Below are 20,281 nucleotides of genomic sequence, written 5' to 3'. Positions count from 1 at the left end.
ATAGAACCTATAAAGAATACAGCGACCCACCGGTGTACCGCGCCGTCCTCGGGTTTATGGGTCAGGTACAGTTGTCAGCGGTACACCGGTGTTGCGTTTGAAGGTGTCTGGGAAGGGACAAACCAGTAAGTCACCCGTGTCTCGCTGACAATAATAGAAACGGTTAGTCATCTGTATGTCTGCTTTATTGTTGGTTATAATGCATGCTTTTGTAATTGTGAAAATTATCAAAAACTATGGCGAAAAGAAAGTTATTTCAAATATTAAATAGATCATCAAAACTACTTCAACTCGCAAGTTATAGCAATCAAATTGTTGAGAGTGAAACTCAATCCGATTATCCAGTTGGGAAACAGATACAACACCATGATGAAATCACTTCACATGCTAAAACATCTAGAGCTGAATACACACAACAAATTAATTTAATTAAAGGTAATTTATCTACAACTAATTCACCTCAAACGGTTGCAGAAATGATTTCCCACAATACTGGAGAAGCACAGCAAAGCGATGAAGAAGTTACTTCTTTGGCTATATCTGGAACTGATTCTCTGTATTGAAGAGACGAAGGTAGTACACCTGCAACCACACCATTGTCAGGAATGTTTTCAAGAATCTTATCGTTTTTTCAAACGATAGTGATACTATGCCCCGATTCTGCGTTATGCATCTAGTATATTATCTTTGTTGTCGGCAGATTTCGATGAAGTAGAGAAACAAGAAAACCAACAACAAAAGACAGCACCCCTGTAATTGAGTAGAGATCTATCAGTGAGGTAAATTCATATTTTGACCATGATTTTGAAGAATACCAACAGTCAGATCACTTTTCACTCAACGATGTTGACATAGGGGATCCTTATTGTATATAAAAATTATTTTTAATGGGCGAAGTACTTCAGCTCATGGTAGATGAAACAAATCATTATGCTGAACAGTGTATTTTGCAAAGATTGGGGTGTCAAAAAATATGATTGGATTTTATTTTCTAGGGTCAGTTTCGATTTTCTGCCGACTAACCAGTTTGGATCTTTCATTCTTAGGTCAATTTGTTTCCGCTTGTTAAGAATATGTTTTTTCCAATTGAGTTTTGAGTCAAAATGTATTCCTAGGTATTTGGTGCTGGAGAATTGAGGAAGTTGGATATTGTTAAGTGAAACTGGGGAACACTGGTCTCTTTTCAAGGTTAAAGTCACTTGGACTGATTTTGTTTCAATCATTTTAATTATCCACTTATTTGATCACATCTCGATTTCATTCAGTTGTACATGTAGAATGTTAGATGCTATAGTTGGATTTTCGCTAACTGCAAGGATGATTAGATCTGCTGTGTATAGCACATATAATATTGGTCCAAGAACGCTGCCCTGTGGGACACCAGATTTTATAGGAAAATTATTGGAATTACTTTCATTTACTCTTATTCGAAATTCTCTCCTACTTAGATAGGATTTTAACATTTTCAGGTTGGTGATGGGAAGATATTTCTTGATTTTGAAAATCTGGCCTGTGTACCAAACCTTTTCAAAGGCTTGGTTAACGTCTAGAAAGGCAACTGTGCAGTACTGTTTTCTTTCCATTGCAGAATTTGAGTGTACTATTCTGTGAACCTGCTGTATCGTTGAGTGTTCTTTTCGAAAGTCAAATCGGTGGTTGGGTATCCATTACTCGTATTGGGGTCCGAGTTAAATTTTTTGTAAGAGTAACCTTTCAACTATTTTGGATGCGATTGGTAGTAAACTTATTGGTCTATCTGATGAAACCCCATTTGGATTTTTTCCTGATTTTGGAATTAGTATTATTTCAGCGGTTTAAAAGAGCTTTAAAAGCTGTGTTTAGCCAATGGATATATATGTAACACTAAAGTTTATGCAGGAAAACAAACCCATGTCAACGATGAATTTGGTCATGCTCATCGAATAACAATCAACCTTCTTGAAGGACTGTTGGAAACGGGACGTGTTCTATATGCTGATTACAGAACCTTCTGGAAAATAAACTTTTTTTGTTGTACTTTTTGATCAAACAGAAATCATTTGCCCCAAGGATTTTGTAAAGCATAAGCAGGACTTTTAACATTTAACATTTTTGCATTTTAACTAAAATGTTGTATAAAGTAGTACAATTTCATTCAATTAGAAGTGAAAATAAAGAACAACTTACCTTCAGGCATCATGTCCACAATATCGTGCATAACGGAAGCTCTAAGTTCAAGATCAAAGTGAGACTCGACTCTTTGTTTTGTGACAGTTTTTGCAACTCCTTTAGAATGTCTTCCTTCGAATTGACGTGACAAAAGGTTCCCCAACCATCGCTCCAATAGTGGTGTAATTCCTCTCATAAAGAACAGCCAGACTCTCCATCCGGGCGCCCAAAAACCGCAACCCGGTCCTTTGCCAACTGGTCCCTAAAATATTTTATTTTTTTGTTAAATTAAAAGTGAAACTGGAACAAACCATAAAGTAGAGATATCCATGAGTGGCTAGTATACCTGTTGAATACAAAGCATGTGGTGTTCGTGTGTATTAAGGTCGGTACACATATACGAGCCAAACGGTATGCATACGGTATGCGAACGCTATATTCGTTAATGTGTACGGCAGAAAAAACCGCTTGCGTACTGTTTCATCGTGACTCGTCGCGAACCAAATTGTTGCGGTTTATTCCACGACTTCAAAGGAAGCTCGTCTTTCAGTTTGGACGGCGCTTACTAGACGCAGCGAACATTTTTATTGTCTCATCAAATCTACATTGTATGAATGACGTGTTCCTTCCTAGAGAGACGTGAGTAAACAGTAAACTGATTATTGTACATATTTTTATTTTTGTTAAACAAGCAAAAACAGAAACATAAATCAGTACCCAAATTATAAATAAAATGAATCATTTCGCACATGTGTGTTCGTTGTTGGTTTGTCGCTTTCCATGGATCGAGATAAGTATGCGATCAGTACGATGTAGAATATTTTTCAAAGATCTGTACGCGTACGGTACGTATACCGTTTGGCTCGCATATGTGTACCCACCTTTAAGGTATAAAAATATAAAAATTTGTAAACAAAATATATTGTCAGTATTATAAAAAAGGACAAAAATATCTACAGAACCTTTTACTCCACCTATTCCAAAAATTATAATAGATAAAATTGGTCAATTCTTATTTTGAACATAATAATTTACTTACAGTGTTAAATCTGTAATAGATGAGATGCTTTAAATCCTTACACATCCTAATTTGTCTCATAAGTTTGTATTTGTATCTGTACATTCCGGTTAGTTGTCCAACATGGGCAAATATATACTGCAAACCGTCCGACAATTGAAAAGCATCAACATTATTCAAACGATATTGAACGTGGGAGTCAATAATAAGTTTTGTTAATCTTAATATCTCTCTGCATAAATGGAAAGCTGAAAGAAATAAAATCGATTAAATATAATCTAAAATGATATAATGTGAAAATGTTTTAAAGCTTACCATTTCCAAAACGAGATTTCTTTCTTTCCTTCGTTGTCAAGGTTTTAACTGGTTTCAAGTTAAAGTTGTAGTCCAAATGCAGATAATTCAAGTTCTTTCGATGAATTAATAGATTCAACATGTTATAACCTTGTCTGCAAACTTGTAATCCGGCTTCCACCCAGTCCAAGGTAGTTGTTTGGAAGAATTTTGTAGACTTGAACGATCTGAACAAATATCTCTTCTTCTGTGGCTTAGGTGGTCTATGTTTGAGGGCATTCAAAACATAATACTTTAGTAATTTTTGGTAACTGACTCTAACTTTTACAGGTTGTCCTGGTGGGCAATGTTCCATATACCAGGGTTTTACTAAAGGGACGTCAATTGCTCTTCTGCATCGACCTAAAATTTATTATCAATATAAATTAGCATTCGCATATAACACAAGAAAAATCAGCAAAAGTAAGGAAAACAGTGATTCTAGTTTATGTAAGTTACTAATTACGTTAATAATAATAATTGCGTTAATATAGTCATGGGAAAGATTCAGCCCGGAGGATTCGATATGCAAAATGGCAAAAACATCGAGACTATGGGCGAAAATGACATGTATAAATATCTAGGAGTAAAACAAGCGTGGAAAATTGACCATAAACAAATGAAAACCGAATTAACTTCAGAGTGCATAAAAAAGGGTAAAACAGCTACAAGGTTCACATCTTAATAGTAAAAATTTGTTTAAGGCATTAACACCTACGCATTTTCCGCGCTTAGCTACTCATTTGGGATTATTAAGTGAACTAAAACAGATATAGAAACTCTTCAGCGAAAAATACGAACACACCTCACAAAGGCACAAAAACACCATCGAAAGAACGACATTACCGCGGTATTTAGGAGGACGAAGACCTGAAATATATCGTCAAAGATCCTCAGATCCAAAACGACAAATGCTGATATGGATGTCAAGCCCAAGAAACCATTCAACATCTTACTGGGGGCTGCCAGGCATTTACTGCAACTGAATATAAAGAACTGCATGACTCAGTAGGGAAGATCCTTCATCAAGAGATAGTTTTTAAACTGGGACTTCTACAAACAAACCATCTCCCATATACTGGGATCGCACTCTGCTCACAGACCAAACGGTAGCACATAATAGACCAGATCTCGTGCTAGTTAATAAACTAACGAGACAAACAACACTAATCGATGTGGCGATACCTAACAACAATAATCTGCGTGTTAAGTACAACAAAAAGATCGCCAAGTACAGAGATCTGGACTTGGCGATCGATTGGACAATGGAGAATGGAAAGTACCCAGACGATACCTATTATTCTTTCTACCACTGGAGTCATTCCGAACAACCTCCTAGAAAACTTAAAAAGCTGGTTCTAAATGAACATCTATATAAGATCAGGCAAAAAGCTGTGCTACTCTCGACGTCCAGATAGGTGCGAAAATTTTTGGGAGATACACCGACGTACCAAGTCACCTAGGACTCGATAACACGGAAAGAGTCCCACCAGAGCTCAATCCTTTTGATACCGTAGGTATCTGGGATGAGTGAATTTTACGCTTAGAGGGAGTGTGAGCCGTATGGCTAAATCTGAATAATAATAATTGCGTTAATTATCTGCTATTTGATTATTTATATTATTCGTAAGAACCAAAGCTGAATGCTTTTCGTGAATTTCATTATAGACAAATGTTCGTTTAACAATAATACAGTTTTTGATACTATATTCGTATGTGATATAGGCCAAGTAAAAATAATACCCATTTCTTCAACTATTTTTGCAAAAATAACTTACCTGATCTCATATTAAACGGTCTGGGCGCCCACAATAAAGAAATTCCGTTAGCTGTGTTATCTGTATACAATGGTGTTTCCTGCAAGAATGGTTGCACAAACTCTGGCAAAATATATTCTTCGTCGTCATCTGGTAGAGGTTCCAGACTTTTGACGGCATGCCTGTGAGATATTGGATTAATCAATGGATCGAAGTAAAAGGCAGGTAAATCCGGATCTTCTGTCTTGATATATACTACATTTGGTGTGTGGTACCTATAAAAATTACATCTTAGATCTAAAGTTTTTGATGCATGCATTATTCCGATATTAACTTATGCGGCACAAACATGGACAATCACAAAAAAGAATATGAATATACTTAGAGTCACTCAACACGCGATGGAAAGAGCAATGCTAGGTATATCACTTAAGGACAAGAAAACAAACACATGGATAAGACAGAAAACCAAAGTCACCGATGTGGTGCAAAAATCATTAAAGTTGAAATGGGAATACGCTGGACATGTAGCTAGGAGCGATCTAAACAAATGGCACAGATCAATTTTAACCTGGAGACCATACCAACACAAAAGACCCAGAGGCAGACCTCCTATGAGATGGACAGATGATCTGAAAAGGACTGCCGGGAAAAATTGGCTACAAGTAGCGTACAATAAAAAACAATGGAAAGGAAGACTTGAAGAGGCTTATGTTCAGATGTGGACGTGAATGGCTAGACGAAGAAGAAGAAAGAAGAACCTATAAAATATCAGATAATTCAGAAAAAAAGTCCAATCATCAATGAGATAAGTATTTCATGTTTATTTCAATCGGGATTATGTACAAGTAATTTATACACTATGTAACATGTTAAAAAACCGCCACGTAGCAGTTTATTTATTTTCTTTTAATTTTATTTCTCACGATATTATTTTATGACCACTTTGCAAAATTTCTGCAGGAATAACAAAATCCCAGTGAAAATCTTCTAAATAATCCCTTTTAAAGATGCAGCAAAAAGCACTGCTAAATTTCGACCATTACGGGTCAAAAACCCAAACAGTACTTTACGTAGGACGTTTTTTGCCAATATAAATATACCCAAATCCTCAAATCTTGTTATTTTCTGTTCTACAGTAAGATGTAAACACCACTTCTATTTGTTGAGAGACTCTATTTTAATTCGGTAAATTATATTACAATTATTTTCTTAATATCTCTTCTATATTTTTGTATTTCTCGCTTTTCCTTAGATCCAAATCAAATTGTTACCATTTGTTACCATAATTTAGGGTCCCAATATGACGGAGGTCCCTTATCCCAATATGGATCAAGGTTCCTTACCTCAATGTGGACTGAGGTTCCAAAATTTGCAATCAAATATCATTCTTAATTACAACTACAATATTTTTCGACTCCACTGGTAATCCCTCTTGAGAATTCTACCGATTAACCAATGACCCAACCTGTTGTGAGTATTATTCATTTATATATTATAAAAAAAAAACAGGTCAAGCTGAATGTTCCATTCATTTTAAGAAAATCTAAGAGGCTGGACTTAATTACAACACAGTACTTAATATTTCAATTCTTATTTACACTTAAACAATACATATATTATTATTATGTTATTAATATTTATTGTGTAGTATCTATTTTAATCATGATTAAAGGTGAAATTGATTAACTAAACATTAATTTTTTTATTCCCTTTATGTATTGTGATAATTTTTTTTGATTTGCCAGGAAGAGCCTGCTAGAATACTAAGTCAGCAACAAGAATATACCAACATTAGCGGATTAATAAAAAGTCAGAGACACATCATCTACAATTATACATAATACATATACAACACACAATGCATAAACATATAATACATAAACACCTACATAAAAGCCTACTTTGCCTACAAGAAGATCATGCAAAAGAAAAAAGAAAATATAAATCTGGCTTATGAAAAAACCGTTTTAGATTGAAATTACTGGATACAATTCAAAAAATAAACAATTTCTTTGTTCTTAATTTCAGATATTACCCCTATCCTATTACATGATATAAAAGCATATTTGAACAATTTCGTTTCTTGTACAACGGGCAACATTGCATTGTATTAACAACATAACACAATATCATAGAATAACAGAACAACACATAGAAGCGACACAGCGGTCCAAAAGCGTGTACCATTTTTGTATATGCATGCCCGATTCTGGTTGTTTAACTGTCAAAAACACGTGCTTATTCTTTAATTCTGGTTGTTTTCGATAGTCCGTAGGCTTCTATGGTAAATACTCGACACAACAAGTGCATTTGACCATTTATATAATTTATTTATAGTTAAAAGGTTATAGTTTATAGTTATAGTTCAATATATAAGTTTATAGTTATAGTTAAAAGTTTAATTTATTTTTAAAATGTCTGGATATATTTGTGCGATTCGCGGATGTTCATCTGTGACAGGAAAAGGAATAAGTTTATTTAGATTTCCTAAGAATAATAACAGGTAATTACTATTGCTTTGTAATTATTATTAGTTATTACATAATAGTATTGGTTTGACTTTCGAACAGTAAGCCGACGCCGACGTGTCTGTCCGAGCTATAAAAAATAAACTTTGGTCTGCCAAGGGATAGTTCAAAATGAAAACATTAAATTTGGTGTCAGTGCTATTTCTTTTATTGAAAGACGCAAGTCTCCGAAGGCTCAGGTCAAAAAATCAACAGATGGTGGCCAAGTGTCAGCGCGCTCGAAGACAACAATACGAATATAGTATTTTTAAGAAATAAAAATGTATAGAGGGTTTTATACACGAGAATATTTTATCTAAGAGCGTAGGCGCAAAATTTCGGGCAAATGTTTTTTAAATGTATTCATTTTTTTTCGAATCCTGAGAAAACTAATAAGTATTTTTGAAAAATTTAAACGCAGAATGAAAGACCACATTATTACTAAGGGCCAAAAGTCCCCGAAAACTTCTATAATGTTTATTTTAATAAGTTACAGGGGTGAAAAAAAGAGAAAATTTAGTGTGATTTTTAATTTCAAATATCTCATTCAAAAAAACTTTTTGTTTATTCTAAGGGACTTTCGGCCCTCGGTAATAATGTAATCTTTCATTCTGTGTTTAAATTTTACAAAAATATTTGTTAGTTTTCTCAGGATTCCAAAAAAATGTTAAAAAGCATTGGCCCGAAATTTTGCGTCTACGCTCTTAAACGAAACAAAGAAATTACTAAAATGCTCAAACTAAAAATTGTTGGAAACATAATTAGACCGATAATTGGGAAAATCTTAAAATTCCAACAGAACAAGACTTCAAAATTGCAAAAACGTGGTTGCAAATAAACAAACTTACATTAAATTATGAAAAAACTAAATAGGTACTCATCTACTTTTTGCTATATACAAAAGTTGTCTGCCAATTTTTAATTCGTTAAATATAAATAAAAAAGATCAAATATATGGATCGAAGTACATAAAATATTTAGGAGTTTTAAATGGGAATTACAAATAAAAAATATTAAAATTTCGCAAAATTTCGGGCCAATTCTTTTTAAATGCAATCATTTTTTTCGAATCCTGAGAAAACTAACAAATATTTTTGAAAAATTTAAATACAGAATGAAAGATTACATTATTACCGAGGGCCGAAAGTCCCTTAGAATAAACAAAAAGTTTTTTTGAATGAGATATTTGAAATTTAAAATCACACTAAATTTTCTCTTTTTTTTTCACCCCTGTAACTTATTAAAATAAACATTATAGAAGTTTTCAGGGACTTTCGACCCTCAGTAATAATGTAGTCTTTCACTCTGCGTTTAAATTTTTCAAAAATACTTATTAGTTTTTTCAGGATTCGGAAAAAATGAATGCATTTAAAAAACATTGGCCCGAAATTTTGCGCCTACGCTCTTAAGAATTTATATTGTGTGATATGCCCACTGACTATTAATTTTCTGGTTGTTAGCTGTCATTGGCGGATTGGCCACGTAACTTCAAAGGACTGTCCCTTCTCTGTGTTGGTTGTTCTCTGACAATATTATAAATCTTCCATAATGCGGATGGAACAAAATGACCCAACTAGAAAAACGCTCCTTGATAGACCCATTGATCAGAAAAGAAGAGGAAGGCTCAGAACAAGGTTCCTTGTTCTTGTCAATGGATAGTCGTTCCTTGATGGATAGGAACGACTGAAAAGAAATTCTTGAGAAGGCTAGGACCCACAAAGGGTTGTAAAGCCAAAATGATGATAATTTTCAAAGTAAATGCCCTATAGTATGAAACAACTGAAAGCCTTTGAAATGTAGATATTCTGAACAATGCTAAAGATTTCATGGAAAGACACTGACTGAAAGTGTGTTACAAATTACAAAAACTGACCTGGAACTTCTAAGCATTAATAAAACATGTAAAAAGGTTAACATCTACCAAGGAGAGAAATTTTAAGTTCTATTCTTAGGGAACCTTAAAAATTATATAGTTCATAAATTAGGTCATTAAACTGTAGTTTCACATATTTTGCGTAATTATCTAGAAACAAAAATATTGTAAGTAATATTTCAGCATTTCTACTTTTTTACTTTACAGCAGAAAGAATACCAATTACTAATGATCTTCCACATGCTAGTATACTTGTTCCAATAACATGAACAAATATAAAACTTATGTGGGTTAAACAAATGAGTCCATACATTGAATTTTAGAATAACTAAAATATGTAATACTTACCATGACAAGTGCACAAAATGTGGCATATTATTATACAAATAAGGAAACGCAATTCTATACTCTGTCCTAATTGGTTGTCTTATTATAATTTTATTGATATCATTAAATTCATTCCAATCTTCATCCCTGAAAAATATAAAGAATGATAAGTAAGTAGTGGAAATACTAGTATAGATGAAGGTTGAAAAGAAACAATCTTGTAGAACCATAAAATCGTTTTAATATATTTTTCTAAATCTGTATCTTAGCAGCTAATACTTAGATAACGTAACTTGATTATGAAATAGCTAATAGTAGTAATATTTTTTTATTTTTATAAATTAAGAACATAATCTCCATAAAATTATATAAACCCTTGTTTCTTGTCCTTTTAGGAGCTTTTCTTGTAGATTTGCAGTAAAAATTTCCAGACGGAAGTATTTTATAGATTGGCCATTTTTTGCCAATAGCTTTCTTTCAGTCCCTTTACAGAACTTATATTCTGCTCTTATTACTAACATAACTACTATCATTAACTTATTTTTCATATTTTTTCTGATTCTTTTTCTGAAAATGTTTATAGGACAAGAGCAAACAAAATAAAAATAATAGAATAAAAAAAAAATGTTAGCTTTACACAAAATATTCTTTTCAGAAATTGATGTTTTATTAAAAAATGTATACTCACGCAGGATTCATATCTTTTATGAGAGGTTCAAATTTGGGTCCTCCTGGAATTGCCATATTAAGAGCTTTAGCAGTAAAGAAGCTTTTTGTGTCAAAAAGATAAAAATAGTTATCATCTACAAGATCTGTTAATAGCTGATTAGCCAAACGGTAAAGGGTAGCCATGATAGGTAAAGAAAGATTCCATTTCCTATAAGTTGGTCCGTTTACATATTTGGTTCCAACTAGAGGCTTGTGGTCATAAAACCATTTTGCTATAGCAGAATCTTCATCAGCATCCAACTCAATCTGGATGGCTTCTAAAGGTTCTACATCTAAAACGTTATCTGCATAATCTAAAGGGGGTTCCTCATCATCAAATGGTGGAAAACGCATTCTCTTAAAGTGTCTTCTATCTCTCTTTTCTCTTCTCATCATAATCCACATGGTGCTAAAAATATATATAACTATTATACTCTAATATTCAAATATAACAAATACACTGGCTGATTTGTCAGATAATCATAATGAAACTTTTACACAATGACTATAAATATACCAACATACATAATATATACTTACCCCCATTGAGCAATATAAACAGGTTCAATAACCCAAGGAATTTCATTCACAAAAGTAATAGCACCAGTAATATGGTACAATACTTTAACATCTCTTATCTGTTCCCATGGCATTGGCATGTTTTCAAGAAGTTTCATTACAGCATGAGGCATATATTTAAGAGCTCTAAAAAATATAACAAATTATGCTTTGAGACAACTTTCAGAAAAAAAATTAGAAGTAAAGTTTATGGATAGATCAATTTAAAAAAAAAAATCAAATGTAACTACAAAATATAGCATTATCACCACCATTACCAATGGCTCTACAGCCTAGGTTGGACCTTGGCCTGTTTAATTAATCCTCTCCATTCCTATTTCTATCTTTAGTTCTCCAGCTTCTAGTTTTGAGTTCTCTGAAATCTTCTTTTGGCCACTTGTTGGGTTCCTTCCCCATTATCTATTGTTGGGTTATGATTCTTGCTGGTTCAAGTGTTCCAAGTGCTCCACATAACCCATTCATCTCAATCGTTAAGTTTAATCAGCTTTATCACATTAGATTCTCTATAAGCTTGATACAAGTCTAAATTATGTCATCTCTTCTAAATTCGATTGTTGCATATACCACCATGCATTTATGTTGAAGGATATTTCTTTCAAATATTGCCATTTGTGATTCATCTGCTTTTTTTCAATACTCAGTTTTCTTAACCATAGGCGAGCACTAGTCTGATCAAGAGTTTACAGACCCAACATTTAATTTCTCTAGTAAATATGTCTGATTTAAGATGTCGGAAAAGTCTATTGTTTAGCCAATTTACTAGAGAGATTCTGTACTTAACACTCTCGCCGCCAATTATATTTTAAATTTTTTCGTTGTGCGCCAAAACTATATTATTTTGTTAACGTGAAACGCTGTAAGTGTACATTAATGTTACACGTGTGTCAATACAGAGTGCACATTAATGTTACACTTGGCGGCGAGAGTGTTAATTTTTGTCTTGGTGTTGTTTTCTCTATCATTAGATATCTTTTTTGTAAACAAATATGTTAGGTTATGTTAGTAATATAAGTACCAATAAAGTGCATGCAGACATAATTAAGATAAAAAATACCAAAGAAAGTCTAGTTATTGAAAAAAAATAGAAATACGAAAATAAAGAAAAAAAAGCCTTAATTAGCAAATCAATCATTACTTCAAAAAGGAAAAACAAAGCAATGTCATTATGGAGTATCTAAATGTTATACATCCTCTAAATAATTTAAAGATTCATTATTTTATAAATTTTCCAAAGCTTTTATTTCTTTATAAACAATGTTATTTCTTTATTAAAAAAAAATATTTATTTAATAAATATTTCTTTACAAATTTATAAACCAGTGACATATAATAAATATATTATCCTTCACTGATCAAAACTGTACGAAAAACATGGCAGCTGATGAAAAGGCTTATTTGTGCCCCTTAAGTTTGTGTTGAAATCTCGAACAATGCAATTCTAGGGCTTAGATGAATAGAATTCAAGATAGTGTAACTACTTGTCTAATGTCCTTCGACTTTTATCCTACATTCTATGTTCAAAACCTGGTATCTTTGTACACACACCAGCAAATTTAAAATAACAGGTATTCCTTTATATTTGTATTTTAAAGACTATATTCTAGAAAGCTTTGAATGCTCCCCACCATAATAAAGTTTCAAAAGTCAAAAAGTTAAATTAATTTGTTTATTTGTGTTGTGTTTTACATTTTAGAGTAGTATTATCTGTTGATATCAAAGTGCAAAGTTGTATTTAATTGATAAGTTAATTTGTGTGAGTTGGTTGGAAATGATTTTTCTTTTGATTTGTTTTAATTAGTGGTGTTCTTATTGCAAAGAGCAAGTAAAAATGGGTGATTTATCAAAGGTATAAAAAGACAAACAACTGCAGTTGTAAAGGCTCATGGAGGAATTCCACACTAGGGATGTGTAGTTCACCATCGAAATAGTTCAAATCAACGATTCTTTCAACTGAACTAATTGAACTAGTTCATTAATTTTCATAGAACTAGTTCACTGCAAACGATTTGGATTATAAATTGTGTCTTAAGTTCTAAAGAAGAAAATAATGAATGAATGAGATCATATATTTATTATTTTGTGAATGGGATGGACTGACTAGTTTAAAAAAAGAAATGCGGATTAGCCTCAGATAACAGATAATAATTCTTGAATGTGACAATAACATAAACAGTCTTATCATAATGTCATAATGCTTCGAATCTTATACCCATGTATTGGCTTGGACATTGCCATGCTGTGTTGTTTCTTGTATTGTAATTTTGAAAAAAAAATTTTAGTTGTGGTTAAAATGATTGATGCATTTACATAAAAAAAATATAATTTTATGTAAAAGTGAGAATGAAAATGTGTAATTTAATGTTCCTAGAAAATTCACTGATTTTTTTTTGTAAAGGTTTTTAGCTTTTAGAAATAACCTAATTATAGATACCTATAAGTTTAAATATATGTATATATATATTTAAACTAAATTTATATATAATTTATATTTGAAACAGTTAATAAAAAACAAATCTTAATAATTTTTTACAAAACTCTCAAATGTAAACTAACTAATCATATAATAATTTAAAACATTTAAACCTAAACATACGATCGAAAAAAATGGTTCTGACTGAACTACTTGTATGGTAGTGAAAGACTGACTGAAACCTGAAGAAAACAGGCGGCCGGCACAGAGCTTGTGTGATGATTGAACGAGACATCTGGCATCCAGTTATGTTAGGATTGGATTTCGATTTCGGTCCTACAAATAGTTCATTCACGAACCAGTTCACTGAACTAGTTCATTTTTGTGAAATAGTTCGTCTAAAAGAACTAATAAGCACAACTCTAATCCACACTACTAAAAACCAACAAAAAAAGTGCAAGAAATCATTTCAAGTTTAAATTGTACAATAAAGTTATTTTGTTTAGAATCAGTATTTTGTTTGAGATTAACATCTTTGTGTTTTATTTTTTGTACACATTGTACTACCATTGTAATAGAGAAAATGGAGAATACTCAGAATTTATGGTTGTTTCTTTAAATATGCCCGTGTGCGTATATATAATATCTTGCAATAGTTTTTAACATTTGTAGAGATTGATATTGGTTAAAGGTTTTCTGAACATGACTGGTCAAAGATGACACTAAACTTTGAAAAATGTTTTAGTTAATTAACAACTTACCCTAAATAAACTCTTTTATCATGTCTATATTTACGGCTACTCATATCACCATGGTCTCTTATAATTTTTCTAATATGTTCTGGAGGCATGTCCTCCTTCTGAGCTTCCACAAATCCCAATTTTCTCTTATCAGCAAACCTTTTAGATTGTAGTTGATGCCATTTTTGAGCTAAAATAATATATATTTGTTACACATAATATATTTTATAACAGAATCAAAGAAATATACAAGAGCTACCATGAATACAATAAAAAAATATAATTTAACACTATCTCCATCTATGTTCAGCTGCGGTCATTAAATAGTTTACACCTTAATTTTTTACTTTGTAATACTGTAAAATTGCAGTGTCATATGGATTTGCTAAATGTCAAAGTGCTTGTTAAAAAATTCAAGCCTATTGAAAAATAATATTAAAAGCTATTAAACGAGTCTAAAATGCCTAGAATGCAGTTGAATCACTCACAACAAACAAAATCCATTGCCAAACTTGAAGAACAGCAAAAACTTCTTTTCTATAATTTCCATTTTGTTACATTTTGTAAAGTAGCTTTATTTTATTTTGATTTTTTAATTTTAATCAACCCATTCTGTCTGTTCTAAAATGTGCGTTTAAACAAGGTAAAAATTAAAAAAAAAACGGCTACTAGATAATGTAAGGGTATAAAATAGTCAATGAGGGCAGCTGTACATCACTTTGAAATATTTTTTTTTATTACAGTCTAAAATTTTCATTAGCTGGTGATATCAAGAGTGATCTGCATAAAGGTAACACATTTTTAACTCTACATTGCAAAAAGGATAGTTTTCTGTGTATTATTTAATCACTTTTGCATCTATTGTATATACTGTGATAAAATATATACTAGAGGATAAATATGGTAAGTATAACACAATATATGTATAGCTGATTCTCCACGCCGTAAGTCTGATCGAACCTCATAATCCTAGTCCTTTGTTAACTTAAATAACCCCATATTTGCATTTGATGGTTTAGTGCCCATGTCTGGAGAATCACCTTAAATTATGTTTGGTATATGGAAAGATATGATTTTATAATAGCGAAATATGTACTAATATTATTTATCTACCTTTTTCTTGCAATTTATCTTCAGTTATAATATCCGGCTTTGGATGAGGTGGTGGCATTTGTTGTTGTAAAGCATGGGCATGAGCTTGAGCAGCGGCTACCTGTGCCTGAGCATGAGCCGCTGCTAGATGTTGTTGGGCCATCATCGTGGCCCAAGGATTGGGCCCCAACAAGTAGGGAGGTAAAGACATTGTAACCTAGAAATAAACAAATGGTCAAAGATGGTAGAGCAACAATTATAACAGTTATACTGCTAGTTGATCGGCAGATTCTAACTTACTTAATTACTGTTTTTTACATTTACGAGATTATTCTGTATATCTAAACATTAATTAAATATAAAAATGCTTTGAAAACGTTCACACAACGTAAATACATTAGATTAGATTTGTACATATGCAACTATCGACATATGACACATGACATGTCTTCGTTTTTTTTTTTCATTAAGTGCGGAAGCGGATGCGGATGATGCATGATGCTCAATCAATGTTACCTAATCTACATATGTATTCAGCTACAATATGTAATATATAATTATTTCAGCGTTCTTTACGTAATACCAAATACATCACATCATATAAAGTAAATAATACTATAAAGCAAATAAAATAACACTTTGTGAATCATCAAAATTAAAATATTCTCATAATTAAATAAGAAACACGAAAAAAGATTTTAATGGAAAAAAAGTTGAGATTTTAAGAACAGGTAGATTTAAAAGTATTTCGCCTTCAGTGACGTCTCTTTTTCCATTGCTGTTTTTATTTGTCCGATCCAGTGTAATCTAGGATCGTACATGCTTCGAATTTGTGTTTCTATTTCGTCATTTAGAGTCGCCTCCTTTATGTAATAACGCGACTAACGAATAACAAGGCGCCGGATTCGTCAGAAGTGATTCCAGATGACTGTAAATTAGGAACCATACTTCCTATGCACAAGTAGGGAGACAAAAAACTCTGCGAAAATTATATAGAGGCGTAAAACTTTTAATGTTGTCTAGAAGATATAATTAGAACTTTAATATCGTCTATAAGATATTATTATACATATCGTCGACTGGAACCGTTTTCATATACTAATATAATTTGACCAAAAGGATGATCTATGACGCTCTTCTTCTTCTTCTTTGAGTGCCTCTTCTATCGGAGATTGGATATCATTAGATTGGATGTCATTTCATGACGCTCTAGAATGCTTTAAATATGACGTACCAATTTAAAAGCAGCATATCGATTTTAAACAAGCGTTTGATGGAGTAGATAGACAAAAGATGCTAAAGCAAGTATATATGTTAGATATACCCAAAAACTTAAAAACGTATACAAATGACCTTGGACGGTATAAAAGTAGTGGTACAAATAACCGCAGAGATCCAACAGAATAATAACATTTGATAATAAAAATGGACTTATACAAGGTGATGCTTATCGACAGGACCTTTTTATCTAACTTTGAAAGTCATTATTAGAAAATTAGTTATCACCAGCTGTATAAATATAGGATCTACTCAAATATGCGTTTGCGGATGTTATTGCCATAATAAACTGCAACACAAGGACAATAAGCGAAAAAATGAAACGAGAAGCATAAACTTGACCTAAATATTAACGACAGGGAAACAAAATATATGGAATGGACTACATCTGATCGACATGAGAAGCGAAACGTAGAAAATCATACATCAAAAAAATAAAATAGTCATAATAGTCCGTAGTAAGTCACCTATGAGAAGTTGACCTCGATTTTGAGTTTTTCCATAGTTCTTCTGGAAGCGAGTCGAAAATACTGCAAATATCTCTGTCGTATTTGTTTAAGCAATATATCCTTTAATTTGAGTTGAGATATTCAACTCAGGATATTTTTACATTCGGCGGTATACAAAAATCTCTATTTTATTTTTATCTGATTTTTTTAGAATCCACGTTTCAGATGCATATGTGGATATAGGAAAAATTATTTCTCTTCTTCTTAGAGTGCCGTCTCCCTACGGAGATATAATGACTATTTTTATTTTTGAATTTGCTGCTCTAAAGAAATCAATCGATCAGCATTGATACCAATCACGTAGATTCTTCAACCAAGAATTCTTCCTTCAATCAACAGATCTTCTTTTTTGAATCTTTCCCTGTATTATGAGTCCCGAAATTTCATATTTTGGTCACCCTTATCACGTGGCCTAGATATTTTGGTTTTATTGTTTGTATAGTGGTCATTAGTTCTGTTTCTTTACCACCCTCTCCAATATCTACTTCTTTATTTGTAATTATATCAGTCCATTATATTTTTAGTACTCTGTACTCAAAGTTCGAAAGCCTCGATTCTTTTTAAATTGCAATTTGCAAATTTCAAAAGATATTAGTGCTCTTAGCAGTCTTAATTTTAGCTGCCCTGTTATTGTCAAGTTTTTGCAAATTGTTCTTCTAAAGCAATAATAAGCCTTCTATGTATCTCTCCATCACATCTTTCTTTGTTTGTTATGAGATCCCAGGTATATGAAATTATTTACTACTTTGAAGCTCCCAATCTTTTTAATACCTTAAAGATTGTTCTGTACTCTTTTTACTGTTATGATTTTTGTCTTACTCCTATTTAGCTGTAGATGTCTCATTATAGTTTCCATTTATTCCTGTTTTAAACCGATTATTAATGTGTCATCGGAATATCTCAGGTTATGATTTTCTGTGCTACTCTTTAACATAGTATCCGCCTCTAAAACAAATGTTTGACATCAAATACACCTAAAGCTTAAAGTAGATTGAGTTCTTAGCAAGCAAGAAATGCAATTAAAATATTTATATATTAATATATTTATAAACAATATCAGGTTTTGGTGATGTGAACAAACACACTCATATACACGCATACACACATACACATAAAATTCATAATCCCGGCTTCGTTGAGACATATGAATTCTTAGCCCCTTAAAGATGTGTTGCGAATCCATACGTCTAGAACTGGAGGACATCTTGCCCAGCATGCTACCAGAATCTTGTGCTACATGGTGGTCCTCCTTCACCTCCAATGATTCCGCTATTAATTACCCCACGCTAATTGGTTGGTTTCTGTCTTACTGTATGGCTGTGAAAGTTGGACAATGGACTCTGAAATAGAAAAAAGAATAGATGCCTTTGAGATGTATATATACAGACGAATGTTGAGGATTCCATGGGTACAAAGAGTTACTAATGTTGAGGTACTTCGTCGCATGTGTAAACAAAAAGAATTACTAAGAATAATCAAAGAGAGGAAAATGCAATACTTGGGTCATGTGTTGAGAGGCGAAAGATATGAATTACTTCAAGTTATACTGGAAGGGAAAGTACAGGGCAAAAGATCAGTAGGAAGACGCCAGAACTCGTGGCTGAAAGACCTGAGGAGATGGTTCGACCGCTCATCCCCAGAGATCTTTCGCGCAGCAGTTTCCAAAACTACAATTGCCATTTGGATCGCCAACCTTCGAACGGAGACGGCGCAATGAGAAGAAGAATTGGTTGGTAACTTTGCCATTATCTCCACTAATTGTTTCGTCGAGTAAAATAAGTAAATAGAACAGAAGCAAAGACACCTAACCTAGACACCACAAAACATACGCTCCACGGGGAAAAGTTTTTAACAATTTTTGTATTCTTTAACACTTTTGTAGCGCAGTGGAAGCGTGCTGGGTCCACAACCTATTAGCATTTTAATTTAGTATATAAATAAAATCACAAACGTTTTTAGATGACTTTAATGAAAACTAAAAACATACAACAATATGGCGCTTAAAGTTAACAACAACATTCGCACACATTGCGCATGAACTTTATATTAGGTACTTATAATGTAAACATTTTCTGGACCATATAGTTTAAATATTAATAGTAAATTTACTTATTCTAACAGAAATAATAAGCTACTCTTTGTCTTTGTAAAGACGACAAAACTGATTTTACTTAGTAAGAAGGAATTTATTTAACTTACACACGCGACATAAAAATGATTATACCGCTAATATCCTTAATGATTTATGCGGTTTATTGTAACATACAAAATTAGCATTGCTAATGTAGGAATTATATCAAAACTATTAAAAATCAAAAGACGACTGGAAGAAAAAGAAAAAATACTTCGCATAATAGGAAAAAACACTCCTAGACAGAGAAGCTAAACCATGTACTTGTGAGTTTAAAGACATTAATACCTGGGCATTAAAAGAAGGCAAATAAAATTGAAATAAATATATTAAGAGAATGGAAAAAAGAAAGAGTGTTGACAATCGCTGAAAATAAATCACCTGTGAGACATCAAATCGGCCTCCCTTCCCCGGGGAAACCATGACCAAACGCAAAGCTTTTCTATTTTCACCCTTTCCTCCCTCCACTTCCAAACCAACTCGCCAACACGCACTACTCAAGCGGATTTTAATGCGAAAATGAGTTTAAACAAGATGGTGCATAAGTAGCAATGGGTAAGTATGGACATGGCGAAATAAATGTACGAGGGCAAAGATTGTTGAACTTCTTACACCAGGAAAATTTATACATGATGAACTTATTTTTCGGTAAAAAGCCTCAGTGTAAATGGACATGGACCAGCCCAGATGGCAGTGTCAAAAATGAAATAGATTATATCATAACAAACAGAAAATAAATAACTAAAGACATCGAAGTACTCAACAAATTTTCCAATAGGAAGCGACCACAGATTAATCCGAGCTAAGGTACTATTAAAAAGTGTGAAATTGGAAAGACAAAAATGATTCTAAAAAAAAAAAAGAAATG

At 32.5% G+C, this 20,281-nt stretch overlaps 1 protein-coding gene across 1 annotated transcript in view; it reads right to left on the bottom strand.

Moving 5' to 3' along the window:
- The window catches only part of Prp8 (pre-mRNA processing factor 8), a 56,299-nt gene extending 40,371 nt beyond the window's left edge, over positions 1–15,928 (bottom strand). Inside the window, exons 1-10 of the mRNA XM_072540948.1 lie at positions 15,796–15,928; positions 15,517–15,712; positions 14,425–14,593; positions 11,215–11,379; positions 10,655–11,083; positions 9,988–10,113; positions 5,278–5,531; positions 3,482–3,862; positions 3,188–3,414; positions 2,167–2,410 (exon numbers count right to left, since the gene is read on the bottom strand). Of these exons, the coding sequence (XP_072397049.1) occupies positions 2,167–2,410; positions 3,188–3,414; positions 3,482–3,862; positions 5,278–5,531; positions 9,988–10,113; positions 10,655–11,083; positions 11,215–11,379; positions 14,425–14,593; positions 15,517–15,706 (2,185 nt within the window). The 5' untranslated portion in view covers positions 15,707–15,712; positions 15,796–15,928. The remainder of the gene's footprint in view (positions 1–2,166; positions 2,411–3,187; positions 3,415–3,481; positions 3,863–5,277; positions 5,532–9,987; positions 10,114–10,654; positions 11,084–11,214; positions 11,380–14,424; positions 14,594–15,516; positions 15,713–15,795) is intronic.
- Between the last annotated feature and the right edge of the window lie 4,353 nt (positions 15,929–20,281).

The sequence above is a fragment of the Diabrotica undecimpunctata genome, chromosome 8 (assembly GCF_040954645.1).
Source record: "Diabrotica undecimpunctata isolate CICGRU chromosome 8, icDiaUnde3, whole genome shotgun sequence".
Classification (NCBI taxonomy): domain Eukaryota; kingdom Metazoa; phylum Arthropoda; class Insecta; order Coleoptera; family Chrysomelidae; genus Diabrotica; species Diabrotica undecimpunctata.
Note: the sequence above shows the minus strand (reverse complement) of the source record. Positions and strands in the feature narration are given on the sequence as shown.